The sequence below is a fragment of the Protopterus annectens genome, chromosome 5.part1, assembly GCF_019279795.1.
Source record: "Protopterus annectens isolate FY-2018-M chromosome 5.part1, PAN1.0, whole genome shotgun sequence".
In the NCBI taxonomy this organism is placed as follows: domain Eukaryota; kingdom Metazoa; phylum Chordata; order Ceratodontiformes; family Protopteridae; genus Protopterus; species Protopterus annectens.
In genome coordinates, this window is record NC_056736.1 from 369,343,493 (window position 1) to 369,362,408 (window position 18,916).

The 18,916-nt window shown below is 37.9% G+C and overlaps 1 protein-coding gene across 1 annotated transcript in view; it reads left to right on the forward strand.

Annotated features, from left to right (window-relative positions):
• The window catches only part of LOC122803429 (sodium-dependent proline transporter-like), a 906,432-nt gene that overhangs the window by 787,833 nt on the left and 99,683 nt on the right, over window positions 1-18,916 (forward strand). The window contains exon 12 of the mRNA XM_044073039.1: window positions 4,777-4,876. Within this exon, the coding sequence (XP_043928974.1) occupies window positions 4,777-4,876 (100 nt within the window). The remainder of the gene's footprint in view (window positions 1-4,776; window positions 4,877-18,916) is intronic.

Consider the following 18,916-nt stretch of genomic DNA (forward strand, 5'->3'; position numbering starts at 1 on the left):
GGAGAACCACTGAAAGCTATTGAGAGTTACTGAAAAAAGGTGCTAGCCTTTCAGAGCGCTGAAGAAAGCCATTAAAGCCATTAGCTGGGTGGGTCTCTTCTGTGTCAAAATATATCTCTCGCCTTTCAGTATGAAACATCCAAATACATTTCCTAATTCATTTCCCTTAGCATTTTTGTAGACACCATCTTCTTAGATTTAATCTAAGGACCTGCTATCAAGGTCCGCTTTCTGTTTCATAAAGGCTGATTCCCTTTGTGATTTGTACTATCAAACTGTCCATTACTTGTCTGACTACATGAAACATGCAAAAGTTAGTCCTTGAAAGTCATTCATCTTTCAAGAACTTATATATCTGATGCATTATTTTTAAAGCCTCCTATTATTTTGCTATGGATTAGGGTAACTGACAGGTCAGCTAAAGGATGTTTGCTCCTGGCCAAGCCTCCAGGGCAATTTCTTATTGTATAACTGGTAGACTAATCACTTTGATTAGTGCTGTTTGCTTTTATAACTACAGTACAATACATTTAATTTTTAGGCTATAGTATTAATAAATAATTATTGTAAATAATGCCTTGTATATTTTTCATTCTTTAGCCCTATAAATGTTGTAAATTATTAAAAAATGTTCAATCTCTGCTTTCCAAATTGTCATATTCAGTGCAATATCACTCACTAGTCCGCGGTGGTGGTGCTGCGGTAGCGTTGTTGCCTCACAGTATGACGTTGTCCTGTTCGATTCTCAGCTAGAGCATCTTCTGTGAGGAAACATGCGTGAATGGGCGTACCTTCGTTGAAGGTTGTGTGTCAGGGCTGGCAACTCGGCACGTAAAAATCTACTGCCAATCATTAGCGGACCAGAGTTCAGCTGTGGCGACCCCTAACCAGGAAAAAATGAAAGACACAACAAGTGCAATATCACTCACTGTATTATCATTACTGAATCACTGTTACTAGTGCTTACTATGTCTATAAATAATGTAGTGTAAACGTGTAACCTGTCATAAAATGCTCCGTAATGTACTAAACATTGTAATATCAGTTTATTTAGTACCAATTCTTAAAATTAATACTGTTCTATATGTATGTTGTTTTTGTATCAATTCTGGTAAACAAATTTAAATAGACAAGAGCTGGACTAATCATTGTATAAGTATGTAAAGACCACATTTTTATTTAATAACTCCTTTGGGTATTTCTTTCTGCTGCTCATCTTGTTTCCATGTTGTATTTTGTGCTCATGGTGAGTCATTATTGAAGTATTAAAAAAGCACTATTTTCTTAGCAAACAGTAACAATATGCTGTATTATGGATAAGTACAAAACATTAATTTACATACTTGCCAGATGTAAAGCTACCAAGTAAAAACTGCTAGGCAATAGTTTATATTGAAGATAAATGAATACCCATTTTGTTTGAAGCATACAGTCCAAACCAAGGATTATGATGAAGTTATTTTTCTCATACATATAGGACATAATGTTTCAAAGTAGATGAATTATTTCTCTATGCTATGAAAAGTCTAGGAAACCACTGTGAGAATGGTTGCAAATGACAAACATATGGATGCGATTGTTTCAACGGGAATGTAGCTACATGAGAACTGTGGCAAATAAGCCCAGCTATTCTGCTTAACTGAAACTCAAATGTCTGACTTGAGTAATGGTTTCAGTGGCTTAATCCCAGTGAAGATTGATTAAGTCAGTGCAGTGTTTCCTAGGATCATAGGAGATTACTAGACTATCGACCCACAGGTCATTTTAAGTCTAGCCATTTCAAACCAATGTAATATTGTAGCAGTACTAGTCAGACCCAAGATTGCATTTAGTGATGACTGCCCTTGTCTGGGAAGGTTGTGGGTGCTATCCCTGGTAAATATTTATGGTGCCCCATCCACACATCCAGGTTCCTCTTGAACAGTGTCATAGAGGTGCTCTGTTTCACATGAATTGGTAGCCTATTCCAAAGGCGTGGCAATCACTGGGAAATAACTTTGTCCCTCCAGCATGCCCTATTTAAGTCAAAGGCCATATTTAATTCCCCAGAATGAGTAGCCCTAGACCCATTTGATTTACTTACAGATATGCAGTATGTTCATTAGGTTTGGGTCTTGGGTTGCTCTGTAGGCCAAGCATAAGTCTCCCCTAAAAAGTCTATATAATACAGAGTATAGTGAAGTGATTTTAGTCACTCCATGTAAGGAATATGCTGGAGGCCCTTGATCTTCTTTGTTAGAAACCTCTGAGGTATATCTAATTGCTGTAGGTGCTTAGTATGGGGCAACATACTCAATTATGGGCTGGATAAGTACCGAGTATGGGGAAGTTATAACTTCTTTTGCTCTTGAGGTGATGCCTTTACTAATCAAGTGAGCTACATGGAAAGCTTTCCTTACAATGGGAGACACATGGTGGTCGAACTTAAGGTAACGGTCAACCTGTGATCTCAGGTCCCTTACCACTTCATGGGTACTTAGGGTATTGTTGTAGATTTGATAGTGTGAAGGGACATTGTTTGTGCCAAAGGGAATGATGATGCATTTCTCTGCATTTAGTTTGAGACTGTGACTAATACACCAGTCACTGGTCTGCATGAGACCTTCTTGGAGTATACTAACATCATTTAGGGATTCAATGATTGCACCTAGTTTGCAATTGTCTGCAAACCTGGTCAGCCACAACCCTTTAGTTTTGACCTGAACTTCTGAGAAGTATATACCAAACAGCAGGGGGCCCAGCACTGACTCCTGTGGCACCTCGCTGGTAACAGGTCTGCTGGCTGATGTGAAGTCACCCACTTTAATAGTGTGTGTCCAGTTTGTGAACAGTTGGCAACCCATCTTATAACAAAGGGGTTTACATTCAGTTTGCTAAGTTTATCAGTAATGCCTGAATGTGGGATTGGGTCGAAAGCCTTTGCCAAGTCAAGGTATGCTGTGTACACAGATCTGCCCTCATCAGTGGCCTTGGTCACACTTTCAAAGAAATCCACCAGATTTAACAGGCAGGATCTACCTTTCACAAAGTCGAATTGGGTAGGGTCCAGAGTTTGGAGGTCACCTATGTTTTTATTTATGAGGCACATAATGATACCATTCCATGGCCTTTCAGATTAGGCTGGTCAGACTTATGGGTCTGTAATTCCCAGTGTCTGTTGCTAGGCCATCTTTGTGGAGGGGAATAACTGTAGCTGTTCTCTGTTCAGCAGGAGCAAAGCCTGCGGTTAGGCTATGATTGAAAAGGATACTTAGTAGTGATGCTAGTTCATGTTTTAGCCTGTTTACTAGACAGCCTGGGATGTCAACTCATCCCATAGATGCCATGTTCTTTGCCTTGGACAGGGATTTGAGGAAACTGCTCTTCAGATATGTAAGATGGGGAGCAAGTTTGAGGGAGTGTTTGTTGTAAGTTAGGAAGGTATAAGAGAGTGAAATTTTCACCAAACCTATCCACTAGCAGGTTTTTTATCTCTGTGCAGTCAGTGTATGTTATACTGTTGGCCCCAGTTCTGCACATGCTTTGATCCTACCCTTTAGGTTACATACATAGCTGTAAAAGGCCTTATGGTTATCCTTGGCAGTACTTGCTAGGTTTCTGTCAAAGGAGCTCTTGGAGGATTTGACAAGTTGTCTTACTTGCCTGTTAAGGCTGAGGAAGGTGCTTTACCATTGTTGGGTCCTTGTCTTTGTTTTTTTGGACAGCAACTTCTTGTGTTTACTGTAGAGTTTTTTGATGCTGGAGGTCCACCATGGCAGCTTGATTTTATTTGGGGCTCTTGCTTTGATTCTGTCTGGTACAGCAGAGTTTATACACTTATGCAAGTGATTGTACAGGGCATTAGTATAAGCTTCGTCATAGTTACCAATTTCAGCTTGGGATGGGGCTTGGAATGCATTTATACCTTCACCTAGAAGAGTATAGTTTGCCTTGGTGAAGTTTTTTGGTCTGATTTCACCCTTTGTGAGTTATGGTGTTAGTGTCAGTTCAAAGGTGACTGATTTGTTTTAGTTTTAACTAATGAGGGTCCAGCAGTTGCAGCAGTGCACCTGTTTGACATGTTGGGGAGGACCAGATCTAGAATGTTTTTTTCTCTTGTTGGGGTATGGACAATTTGCTCCAGAGCATTTGAATTCACAAAGTCAAGGAACTTTTGTGCTAGCAAGTTTGAGCTAGAGTAGGTTTCCCAGTTGATGGTGGGATAATTGAAATCCCCCATAACTAGTGTGTTCAGTAAAATTTGGGTTGTCTACAGTTTGGTTAAGTACACTTTATGGGTGTTGTGACCCATGGAGCTAGATCTCTAACTGGCTAGGACTTGAATGGAGGTCTTACCCACCGTAATCTGTACCTGGAGTAACTCTAACTAGACATGAGGTGAATTATTCTAATATGGATTAAAACACTGCCTCCTTTGGTTTTCACAAGTTCATTTTGCGGTCTAAAGGTGTGGAAGGCATTGTAGCCTTGCAGGGCTGGGGTGCTCTCTGAGGCCTTGAACTAGGTTTCTGTGACTGCACAGACATCTACATCTTCTAATGATAGAAGTGCTTCCAGGGAGTGCAGTTTTTGGTTTAAGATCCCAGCATTTAGCAGCATGACCCTTATTTTGTCCTGATTGGTTAATTTCACATTTTAATAGTCAGGCTGCATTACATAATAAAACCGTACAGCAACAAATGTAATGAAAATTCATTCATGCCACTAAATGACTTTCTGCGTAGTCCTCATTTCCTCCCAGACTAATGTCTATTACTTTCATTCTCTCCTTCACAGGGTGGAATTTACTGGTTTACACTGATCGATGCGTACAGCACCAGTTTTGGACTTATAATCATTGCCCTCTTCATGTGCATTGGTATTGCTTTCTTTTATGGTAAGACTTTTTCAGTGAAAATATCTAATGTGTTGTTCCAGCAAATACCATTGAACTGCTTTCCCTTTAACAAATTTCAGCTTTAATAAGGCACATCTTGTTTTAGGGGTACACAGAGTATGACACAGTGCTGTGTAATATTGTTTTAAAGTGGTCGTCCCATAGATGTTGGGTACCTGTATTGGAATTCTGGGGTCTGTGATTTTACTGAACAATTTTGTTTTTCTATTTAATGTAATTCTCCATTAGGGCTTTTTTTATAAGATGTCACATTATTTTCTATTAAATGTGTAGTCTGATGTAATGTTCACCTCTATTTTTTATTTTTAGCAACTCACCGCTTTATATTCATGTACATAATTTGCACAGTTCACTTTCAATTAAATTATGCAGCTCTGGATATGGTATCAAGATATTCATCCTGGAACAGTCTTTTTCCCTCTGTATCTTATTATTATAATGTTCAAGTTTTGACTGAAAGAAAAATAGTAGCTTGGGTCAGCTAAACTGAATTACATCTGTAATAACAGTAGGCTCTATAACGATATTAGGTTCAGTTTTATGGTTATCTAAAATTAATTGTAATTTAATTGTTTATACAGTTTGTAATTTTACTATTTTGGCAGGACTAAAAACGTATGCTCAAAGTATATCTGCATATATCAGGCTACCTGACTTTATCAAAGTCAGACTTACTGAAGCCTATTTTACCAATCGCACTATAGTTCTGCTCCTGCCAACCTTGGCATTAAGTACTACAAGCATTTTTATTTGTAATGTTTTTGCAGAGATACACTTGCCACACACCATCCCCTCTAAATATACTGCCTAAAAAGTCCCACCAACTCAGAGAAAAGGGTGCTAAGTTATTCCTCTTCTTTCCAAGTTAGTGCATCCACAAAGGTAGAATATTTAAACAGTTGGGCTGTGGAGGCAGACCCCCACATCAAACAGTTATGGGGTGCAGCTCCCCTGAAAATCATTATTAGTAGATAGCCTGTCAATGTATAAAAGAGAAGATGATCAATCAGACAGTGGTGTCAGTGTGTGTGTGTGTGTGTGTGTGTGTGTGTGTGTGTGTGTGTGTGTGTGTGTGTGTGTATTCTTTGCCCCACTGTGAACTTGTTTCAGTCTTTTACACTCTTTGGTGGAAAAAAACTGAGGGTAATGCTACTCAACGCTAGAAGTCTAAATCTCAAAATGCACTCACTTGAGGACTCCTTAAAATGGAGAACATTTATATCTGTGTAGTGAATGAGACCTGTTTCAAAGCTTCAGTGAGCACCCCTGCACTACCAGGCTATAACTCATACCACACTTTTCGGCCATGTAACCTGGACCGAAACACCAAAGGCGGAGGTGTGTCCATATTCATTAAGGATATCCACACCTCCAAGCTAGTTGCTCAGCATAATGAATCCGAGGTTATCCAAGTGCAAATAACTCTGGGCAAAACTGCAATCCAAATTGTAGATTGCTACAGATCCCCCACCATGCCCCAGGATTCCCACTCCTCTTTTCTTGATGTACTGGAAAATATTAGGGTTCAACCAAACACCCTAATAATGGGCAACTTCAACTACCCCGCCATTAACTGGAAAAACTACTCGTGTACCAACTCCTTAGCTCAACGCTTTTTGGAATTTAAAAACTCCAGTGCTCTAGATCAACTTATCCACACCCCCACCAGGGGCAACAATATCCTAGACCTAGTCATTACCAATATGAGTGACCGGTGTTCCACACCTGAAGTCAACTCCTCGTTAGTCCGATCTGACCATAAGCTAATCACCCTTGATATCCACATCCCGCCCCAAACCCCCATTAAGGAAATCACGGTAAAAAATTTCTCCAAAGCCAACTTCATGCTTCTTAAGACAGAAGTGGTGAATTTCATGACACCCATGCTGATGGACAATACAGTTACAACTGCTGAATCCTACACAAATGCACGCTATAAGCACTTCCATGAGTGCATGGATTGTGCTAACCCAAACAGAACCAAGACGCTATCCTCCAAAAAAAGGAAGCCAATCTGGTGGTCCCTTGCCATAAACAAACTGTACAACAGAAGGAAGAAAGTGTTGCAAAAGAGAGTAAAATCCCATGAGTGGAGGAGCTCCCTGGTCAGCCTCAGTAAGAAGTTGAGATCCCTTATAAGATCCTCCAAAGCTAGCTACAAAAACAAAATTGCCACTAATTCTAAGGACAACCACAAAGCATTCTATAGCAATGTCAAGAAATTTGATTGGCAACACCCAGATCTGCTCAGAGTTACAGTGCAACGGCACAAGAATTACAGAACCAACTGATATTGCCAACATCCTGGCAGATAGGTTCAGTGCTAAGTTTACCCCCGCTCACCCCCTAAAGGGCCCATATCTATACAGGAAGAATGCAGAGTCCCTGTAATCACAACTACACAGATAAAAGCTGCACTCTCTAACGCCAAAAACACAGCATCCATGGGAACGGACAACATCCCAGGCTGCATTTTACACAAACTTCAGAACGAACTGGATCCCCACTTAAGCACCATGTTCAATAATAGCCTCGCATCAGGCTTTGTGCACATTGAATGTCACACAGCAACAGTTATCCCACTCAACAAAGGGGGAGCCACTACTGATCCCGGGAACTATCGACCTATTAGCCTGACGAGCCTGGTCTGCAAGGCCATGGAACGTATCATCATGGAACTCATTAACAAAGACATTGGTAACCTCCAAACTCTGGATCCCATCCCAGTTCGGGTTTGTGAAAGGCAGATCATGCCTCCTGAACCTGATCGACTTCTTTGAGGCAGTCACCAAAGCTGTAGATGAGGGTAAGGTAGTTCACACAGCCTATCTTGACCTCGCCAAGGCTTTTGACAACATCCCCCATTCAGGAATTATAGCTAAACTCACTAAACTAGGTATAAATCCCTATGTCACAGGATGGGTTGCCAACTGGCTCACTGACAGAACTCACACTGTAAAAGTTGCAGACTCCAAATCTGACCTCAAAACAGTGACAAGTGGAGTACCACAGGGCTCCGTCCTGGGACCTCTCCTGTTTGGTATCTACTTCTCTGAAGTACAGGTTAACACAGAAGGCCTCTGGCTAATGAAGTTCGCAGATGACTGCAAACTAGGAGCCATATTCAAGTCCCCAAATGATGTGGACATCCTACAGAAGGGCCTCGCTTAGACAGATGCCTGGTGTCAGAGCCATGGCCTCAAGCTCAATGCCAAAAAGTGCAGTGTCATCCCCTTTTGTAAAAACTATGTACCCATGAACTACCACATAGGCAGCAATCTACTTAACACCGAATGTGTGATGAGACCTTGGGACCCAGGCGGACAGTAGTCTCTCCTTTGATAGTCATATTGCCACAGTAGTCAGGAAGTCCTTCTACATGACACACCTCATCATAAAAGGGTTCTCATCCAGGAAAAAAGAGGTCATTGTTCCTCTCTACTCGACACTCATTAGACCCATTATAGAGTACAATGCCCCTTTTGGAATGTACCTCACAAGACATCTGCAGCAGCTGGAAAGGCCACAGAAGTACCTCACAAAGAGGATTACTGGCCTCAAACAAATACCCTACACTGACCATCTCAAAAAACTCCAGCTTTACTCCATTGTATATCGCCTACTATGAGGTGATCTCTGCCTAACATTTAAAGCTATGTCAAACCCAGAGCAGTTGGACATGCTACACATAAAGAAATCCCAATCCCGCCGAGCTACACGCTCTAGGGACCTAAACCATGTCACCACAATAAACAGGACATGTGCTGGAGGGATAAATTCCTGTCCCAGAGACTTCCCATACTCTGGAACAGGCTACCCATCTATGTCAAGCAAAGTTCTTCATTAAAATCTTGATGAGTGGATGTGAAATAGGAAATACACCCCGGGGATCACTTCTGTCTCTCTGCTCGACAATGGCACAGGAAAATAAAATTACTTGGTTGGCGTAAGCCAGGGAACCTTGCTGGCTAGTTTTACGTAAGACCTTGGGCCGATAGCCTAGTACCTACCTATGAACCTATGAATTTAAGTATTTGGGCTTCTGTTTTCTTTTGTTGAGTATTGAGACTTCATTGAATGCATTTTAGAATTAAAAAAAAAAAACACATGAAAGCTGGATCAGCCTCAGCAACTGCGTCTAAAATAAATGCTCCTTAGTGAAATAATTGTGAGTGAGATACTTTGATGCTTTCGGGTTAAATGGTACCAAAATGTATTGTCATAAAGCTATTACCATACTATACCTTTCTACTAGCAGTTATAGGTGACAAGATGTAACACACAAAGTAGAAGCAGGAAGCTCAGCATGTTTAATATAAATTAAGCACAAACTGCTTCATTATCTAAACTACATTTTATAAAGTGAGATGTCTAGCCATTATGAATCAGTTTCCATAAAGGATTGCCCAAAGTCCGTGTCATATTTTCTCTCTGATGTCAGGCAGACAGAATTGTCATATATATCAGTTTTTTGTACTTCCTTTTGCAACATGCCTATGAAACTAGGCAGAATTACTTTCATGCATGCTGTGCCCAGTGTTTGTTCGATCAGTTCTATAAATTGTTACATACTTAAGGGTGTCTGGTATTAGCAGATTGGCCTGTGTTCTAATTTGCAGCATAGAAAAATGCTTAGAACATCTTATCTTAAAAAGAAAGATGCACACTGTATGATCATATAAAAGAATTACATTTTTCATTAATATCTAAAAACTTCCTCGATATATGTAATTTATCAAAACAAATTTACATATTTAAGTAAGGGGTAATTGTAACTTACCCTTGTCTTGTTTTGTTATGCTGAGTATAATACTAACAAAATAAAAAAAACATTGTCCTTAATTATCTATCATTTTCTGTTTCAAAAGCAAAATATAACGTATCATTCAGGATATTTCAAATATCAGATAGTCAAATATCATACTCTATTTCTTTACCTTTACCAGGATGTACTTACTTAATGACAAATGTGGTAAAACAGTATTGTCAAAATCTTCTTGTTCACACACATATCAGTGTGACACATAATAGACAGAAGATGAAGTTTATCCCCCCAGGAAATATGCAGATCTTAATTCTATATGATCATCTCTCTTTCTATCCTTCATCTCCTTAACTTTTACTACTTAGCATTTACACTTAAGGTTAATCATATAGACAAAAGTAATACAACTTTCTTTTTTTTCAAAAGCCCAAACTGCCTTCTCAATGCTGAAGTAAAATACTGGCAGAATATCAACTTTTTGATAAACAGATTCAGTTCCAAAAAGTCAGCTTGTTCCTCAGAGAACAAGCATTCAGACCTGATTCCACACGTAACATTTTATAGTAAAGGATCTTTGTCAGACTCTTGAGTTTATCTTGGATAAGGGCTGTTGGACAGTAAGAAGCTGGTTATGTGGGAGGCTGCCATCCTTCTAAGGAACTAAGATAATGACACAGAAGAAAATGCATATAGATAGATAGATATATATATATGAATCAAACTCAGTTCTACAAGATGAGCAGGATGGAGCATGTTTACAAATTCCGAGCGAACTTCTGGTAGCACACCATGATGGGTAGGATTATCATGCCTAGGCATTGTTTTAAATGGATGAGATTGTTCTGGCATACTCAAGGGAATAAACAGACATTTCTAAACATGGTAGGGATCTTCCCTATAATTTTCTCCGTGGATGTCTGACTTTATAATTTAAAAAAAATGTACTGTGATTCCATTTTGCTGATGTACATGGCTTAAACTGGATTTCCCAGTCTACTATGACCACAGTGGTTCAACAGCATCCCAAGAGCAGTTGTAATAAACATAATGTAGGTGACAGATGGACTCTCCAATGGTTCCATTCTCCGCATAGCTTCTAGTGCTGTGCTGAATGGTTCCCCTATGAAATCTCAACTGACAAGATACCAATGAACCAAAATTCTGAAGGATGAAATCTCCAGCTCTAGGCATTTTTTGCGGGGGGGTAACCCCACTCTTATAGCCTCACCATCCCAAACACATATATACCAACCACATTATCATACAAACTTGAAGAAGGAAGATAGCTCCCAAAACAAAATGATCACTGCTGGTGCACACTTAGACATCACACCAGCAGTGATTCTGCTGGTGCACACTTAGACATCACACTGGCAGTGATTCTGCTGGTGCACACTTAGACATCACATTGGCAGCAATTCTGCTGGTGCACATTTAGACATCACATTGGCAGCGATTCTGCTGGTGCACACTTAAACATCACATTGGCAGCGATTCTGCTGGTGCACACTTAAACATCACATTGGCAGCGATTCTGCTGGTGCACACTTAGATATCACACTGGCAGTGATTCTGCTGGTGCACACTTAGACATCACATTGGCAGTGATTTCCTGTGTAAAACAATGATCAGCATTCTGTACCTCAATGTCTTGTAATGCAGACCGTTGATGCTCAGGGAATTTGACCTTGACTGCCTGTAAGTATACTGTCTTGAACAAACCAGAAGAGATGCATTTCAGACTATGTATCTATGCCTTAAATGATTCTAGAGTAACATTTCTGTACCTCCAATCAGGCATGGGTAAGCTTCCAAACCAGCATAGAAGAGATCCAAAAGTCAGGTCCATGTGAGTGGGAATATGTACAGGCCACATAAAAAAATTTGTATGGTCGAGATGAAGGTTGGCAATTAAAGATTCTGTCATCACCACAGATATTGTAAAGAAAATTCCACACTGGATTAGTACAGCAACCATCCTAATGAGGTATAATGTTCTGCTATGAAAGTCTTACCCACCCATAAGTTATTGAGATAACAACCTGAGCTTTCATAACATAGGTCTTCTGAAGCTTGTCATTGTGTAAATCCTTGCTAGTGAGATAGTGGAGAACCCGCATCCTCCAGGTTGGACTTTTCATTAGTTTTCACAGCAGTAAGCCTCAAAAGGTTTGCCACAAAAGGAAAAGCTGTAGCAGACACAGACTCTAAGTATCCTTCCAGGCTCCCTGTTGAAATGTCAGTACTCATAAAGCTGAGTGCAGACATGCCAAAAAAAAAATTGATAATACAGGAGATGAGCAAAAATCGATCATCAGTCTTCTCCCTTAAATTCTTTTTTTTTTTTTTTGCAGGGGGAAATCCTTCATGCATCCCCAATGTGGGGGGTAACCCTCCACTAACTTATACTGACTAACTCTGAGATCATCATATCTTGGAAAAGAGAGAATATTCTGAGAAATGACCATTTCAGACTTAATATGAGTAAGTCCATTTTTTCAGCCATTCAGTCTCAGTATTTTGGGACTCTTATTAAAGCAGGTCCTGACATTTCAAATGGGTGCCATCTTTTCATCCTTATTCAAAGAGTGAACAAATACACACTCCTTTCTGAGCACACATTTCCTTACTTCTCATAAACTGGTTGTGTACTCACCTATGGAGTGAAATGTGCCCCCCTTCAACAACTAGTAAACATGATAATCTCTAATTCTTTATGGTAAATTAGATGTCATAGTGACAGACTCTAAAATATATGAAAAATGGACATTCACTTTTCCACTCCTCCCAGAGCTGTCAGCATAAGTTGCGACCTAAACTGTGAAAAGCCTTGGGCAACCAGGAGGTATAACCCCTCCAACATGCTTGGAAAGTATTCTGCATGAGATGGACTAAATAACTTGCTTTGTTTCATTAAAGATGCAGTGGATATACTGTCTCAAAGTAGTACATAACTAAAAAGTAGTAGTCAGGCTAGTTGCCAGGTAATGAGATCCTAAAGACAACTCAGTAAAGGTCCATATTCAGCCACTGAGACAACCATGACAGTTCATCAAAAACAACATGTCACTTGATGTGGAAGTAGAAAATAATCATAGATGATGCTATAGTTGTTTGAGAGAGCAGCAACAGGCCCAGAAAGTAGATATCTACAAAGTAACAATATCATGAACTATATGATTATAAGTCACCTCTGTAAATGGTGATTAATGAATGCAATTCTCAAATTAAATCATTTGTCTGAAATCAAGTTTGATAAAAATGAAAAAAAAAACACTGCTTCTGTTGTAGACAAGGCTCTCCTTTACATATCTTTTCCCCATGTAGTCCTTCCTGCACCCCTAATTGTTAAAAAACTACTTCAAAGTCTCCACAACTTAGAACAATAGAGGTTCACCATCACAACAAATATGAGTGCCACTGCAAAATTATTATATTATGGCAGCTGTGAGAACCCTGACTCTCACTTCATTCTCCCAGTTTTGCAGGTTTACATTTCATGGTGATCAGTCCTGCCTTGTAGATTAATAACTTCTTTTAAATAAAATATACATCCTTCATTTTTTGTTCTCTCTAGAAGTGAATGCAGATCTAAGATGTTTAGAATTTTAAGTACTGTCAAGCAGTGCACCAATAACAGATGACCATCCTATATGAGGAGGACCCTTCTCAGGAGATATTTTAATGAGTTTTCTGTGCATCAATTGAGTCACTACCTTTGCCTTGTTCATCAGAGTAGTCCTTTGAGACAACAGCTCTAATAAGGTCGTACTTCACATATGTTTGCTCCTATACTGTGCCTTGTAGTTTAAGGATGAAGGGCTGGCAAATTAGAAGTTAGTTCTGATCCCAAAAGCAAAATATAGAATTCTGGGTAATCAAGCCAATAAAACAATACAAACACTGGCAGCTGTTATTAAAGTATATATAAACAATTTGTCTATAGGAACTCCATGAATCCTCAGTGTAGAGTAAAGTATATATATATATATATATATATATATATATATATATATATATATATATATCTATGAACAAATTGTCTATAGGAGCGCCTTGAATTCTCAGCTTCCTAGCAGTAGAATATCCGATGATTAAGAAGGCTGGATTTCAGTGATTTTGTTAGGCAGTACTTCAGTAACAGCACTGTAAAATAGTGACTGTGAAGAGGTTTTATTTCAAGTGCCTTCATTAAGAATTATTTGCCATCTAGAAATCTTTCCTTTACTCAGACACAGTTTCTGAACTGTGTCACTTTGACGTTGCAAGGTTTTCTTTTTGCCAGATTACAAATTATTTAAATTTATCTCCAGAATACTTCACATTGTTACTAAAATGTCTTCAGTCACTATCGGAATTGCATGTTAATCTTGGTTTCAATATGCCGTTATGTTTGCTGCTATAAGACTTTGTGGTCACTCATCATTTTTTTTGTCTATTAAAATGTGCCATAATCACTCCCAAAAAATGAACACTTCTGATTTTAAACAAAGATCAGCTAGTGTACTTAATTTCCTATCATCAGCATTGAATATTCCAGCTGTCAAAGCCATAATATTAGATGAAGTGCTTAATGTAAACCTTTTTTATTTTTAATGGGTTCTGTACTAAATGGACTCTTAGTATTCGCATGAACATGATTCAGTGCTAGACCATAGATAACAGGGGGGTATGCATCCCAGCATACATGCCCCAAACATCTCCCTTGGCAGAGATGAACAGGCTTAATCACATCAGTCCAAAAAATGACAGTAGGATTCAGTTCCACAGTAAAATTTATTACACTGACTTGACTTAGCGCCTCGGCCACAACAGCCTTCAAAGAGTACAAAATTACAAAAAACACATTCCCCTATTTATACATCAACAGTCATTTAATTAATTAATCAATCAGTTAAACAAATACTTAAAAATGTAAAGCAAACGTCTCCAATTTACTTCTCTATTCAGACCTCTTGGTGTTAATGTGTCAAACTTCAATATAACGACAGTTTCTTTACATAATAAAACATTTTAAATTAATCTTTCATCCCTCTTCCTGATAAACACTTCTTCCAAAATTGTAGCTTGTAATAAATTAGCATCATTATCATGTTTTTCCACAAAATGAGATGCTATAGGACTTTCCAGTCTCTGTTTCTTAATATCTCTAATGTGTTCCTGCAACCTAATTCTAAATTTCCTCTTAGTTTCCTCAATATAGAAGAGGTTGCAGGGACACCTCAGACAATATATTACACTTGCTGTATCACATGTAAAGTGATTATGTGATCTAAATATTTTCCCATTAATCCTAGAAAAACTCGATATTATATGAAAACATATATTACAATTATTACAGGGTATAGTACCCAAGGATACTAGGGAAATAGAAGAACTAACTGCCGGTGAAATAAAATAAGCTTTAACTAATTTATCCCCCAAATTCTGTCCTCTCTTATAAGCCACATAGGGTAAATCAGAAATAATCCTATGCAGCAGTTCATCTCTATGTAAGAATGTCCAGTAATGCTTTATTAGTTCCCAAACTCTTGTACTTAAAATGTTGTAAGTAGTCACAAAAAAAATTTTTCTCTCTCAACCGGAGCGTTATTATTACTAGCACTAATGTGTCTTTTTCTGCTATTAATGTTACACTTATTGAGATTATACTATATTCATTTATTAATAGACCCTTGAATTAAATTCTCACTATATCCTCTATGTAAGAACATAAACAAAGTTTGACAAATTTGCTTTTGTAAATCGAACTTGTCACAAAGCCTGGACAATCTAATCATCTCCCCATAAGGTAAAGATTGAATAGTATGGACCGGTTGGCAACTAGTACCAAATAAGTATGGGTTGCCATCCTCAAATGTACGATGAACCATAGCTTCAATTGAGCCATCTTTCATTCCAGATAGATGAACATCCAAGAAATTCACCTCTGTGCCATATTGTAAACCATCAAATTTAATATTGTACACATTATCATTTAATTCCAAAAGAAATGCTGATACTGCATCTAGTCCTCCATCACAAATAAAAATCAAATCATCAGTGTATCCAAAATAAAATAAAACATGTTGTTGTACAAATTCATTTTTATATACACAATCCAACTCAAACATAGCCATAAAAATATTCGCATACATGGGGGCAAATGGTGCCCCCATAGCTGTACCTCTTAACTGATGATAAACAACTTCATTGAAACTAAAATAATTATGAAGCAAACAGAAGTGAGTTAATTCAGTAATATAATGAGACCTTGGACTATCATCCAAAAAATATTGCAAGGCTCTTATTCCATCATTATGTCTAATATTAGTATATAAACTACATACATCAATAGTTATCCAAAACATATTCTGATTCCAATGAATAGCTGAAATTTTATCAAGAAAATCAGATGAGTCTTTGATATAAGAATCCAGCCTTTCTACATGAGGTAATAAGTATTTATGTATTAAAATCCCAATATTATGCAAAAAATAATTTGCAGCAGACACAATAGGACGTCCTGGGGGATTAACATTATCTTTATGTAGCTTTAGAAGACAGTAAAAAGTAGCTAAATTGCAATTATCTAAGTTAAATTTAGTGTCCAAGTCCTTCTTAGAAAAATAACCCAAGCGTACTCCCTTTTCAATCAATATAGAAAAGTCTTGCATAGCATTCAAATATGTAGCAACCTCATGTTTCATAAGTTAAATTATCATTTAAGTGTTGCATACACATATTATAATACTGTGTATAGTGAAGCACCACAATTTTGTTGCCTTTATCAGAAGGCTTAATAATTAAATCATTCCTATTTACAAGATTCCTAAGGGCAAACCATTCATTCTTGGTCATATTGTATTGATGGAAAGTATGACTATATTCCTCAACAAGTTCCTGTATAGAAAAGTTAAGCATTTCTGAAAAATGTACAATAATGCTATTCACATAAGGGGGTATAAATTTACTTTGAAAATGAATACCACTAGTGTCTAACAAAGCATAAGTATTTGGAGAAGTGTTAACATCAAAATCTTCAGATGTACAAGAAAATAAACTGTCAGATTCACTATCAGTTTCCAAACTAACAAGTTCAGAAGTAATGTCCCTTGACTGTTTAGCCACATGCACATCAAAAAAACATTTAAGATGTAATTTCCTAATCAATTTAAAAACATCTTGTTTGATTAAATATAACCTAGGTACTACAGTCGGTACAAACTTTAAACCAAGACAAAGAACAGCAACCTGCTCATCAGTTAATGCACATCCAGATAAATTTACAACATTTGAAACAGTACTTGAAAAAGTACAGCCTAAAGGAAAGAAATCAGTTCCATCTACCTCATTTGTAAGGCTGTTTAAATTGTCCTTCACTTGCTGTAGGATTGAAACTAGTTCCCTTCTTCTTATTTCCCCTTTTGGCACATTCTCCGTTATGGCAAAAATGCTGCTGAAGAGATTCAGGTTCTTGTGCTGCAGGCAACGGGGGAAAATCACGAACATCATTCTCAGAGTCTGTAGTATAACCTACCCCATCTGAGGAGGCAAAAGATACAGATAACTGTTTTTGCTGGTTTTGCTGTTGGTTGTAATTTTAATCACATCAGTCCTCTCCGTCCAAACTTTGTTCATTTTGAATGTACTCAGGACTTCATCTGTACACCATGAATATAATTACAGCATGAAAATGTGTAGTCATACTACTAACAACAAATAGTCCCCATACAGTGTCTCCCGACCTTTGGGTGTCATCTACAAGGCCTGACGGTATCTCTTTTCTAATTGCAATCTTGACTATTGCCATTTAGTCATTTAGTTGAGTCTGATCTTTGTAATCAGGCTTTTTGTCAACAACTATAAGTTCTTGCAAATTCATATTCATTACTTCAGCAATGTTGTCCACCCACCCATCTTAATATCTGTCACCCCTTTTTCTTTTGCCTTTTGATCTTTCCAGTCATCAGTGTCTTCTCTAGTGAATCCTGTCTTCAAGTGTGATTAAAGTATTTGAGTATTACTTTTTCTGTCAGACACTCCAGTTAACATTCTGGGTTGAATCCTTGAGTATTGAATGAATTGGGTCTATATTAAATTATCTAACTTTTAAAAGGTCAACACTATATGTTCGAACTCTTAGAAGTTTGAAAATCAAAAAAAAAGAAAACTATCTGAAATGTTAAGCAAGGGGGGCAAGCCCCCCTGCACCCCCGCTCTTTAAATATACCAACTCCGAGATTGCACTACAGTGCAGACAATAGAAAATTTCCATTTCCACACTGTACGGTGATCTCCGGTGAAACGTTCGAAAAATGTACATGTTCGATCATATGGTGTCGACCATATGACGTTTGAAAATGTAAATGTTCGATAACAAAATATAGACCCAAATGAATTCATCTTCTTACAGTCCATGGAATTCTCAAATGTTTTCTCCAACACTTTAGCTCAAAAGCATCTATTATCTAGTGCACAGCCTTAATTAAAGGTCCAGTTCTCAAACCCATATATCATTACTGGGGAAAATGTAGCTTTGACTATATGGACTTTTCCTGAAAATGTGATGTTTTGTCTTCTTAAAATCTTATCCAGATTTGCCATATCTTTCCTTCTAAGAAGAAATAATTTATGTGCATATTTCATGGCTGCAATCACGAGCCCACAAAAATAAAATCTGTCACTACCCCTACTTCTTTCCAATCTATTTGCATAGAATTTGCAGGTATAGATGACTTAATTTTATTTTTTATTATTTTTTTATGCTGAACAGCAAGCTAGCTTTTATGCATTTTGTCAACAGACTCAGCTAATCCTCACTTTCATACAGTAGGCTGGTATCATCTACTTATCTGAGAATGTTAATATTTCTCTTGGCACATTTCACTTTAACATTTGATTTGTCTAATACAACATTTCAGATTCAGTGTATAAATTAAATAAGGCTAAAAATATGCAGCCTTGTCACATCTATCTCCCAATCTTGTACCAATCATTTATTCAATACTCAGTTCTAACTGTGTTGCATTTTGTTTTGCATACAGTTTTGTCAAGATACAAATACATTTATTTGGTAGTCCCATGTTTCTAAGAACTTACCACAGTTTGTTATGGTCTACTAAGTCAAAAGCTTTAGGGCAGTCCATAAAGCAGAAGTAAATATTTTTTTCTGAAACCACCTTGCTTTTTCTATTACTTAGCAGATGTTGGCCGTCTCTGACCCTTCAGAAACTAATATGTGCATATAGCAGCTCTCAGTCTGTGTATCACTG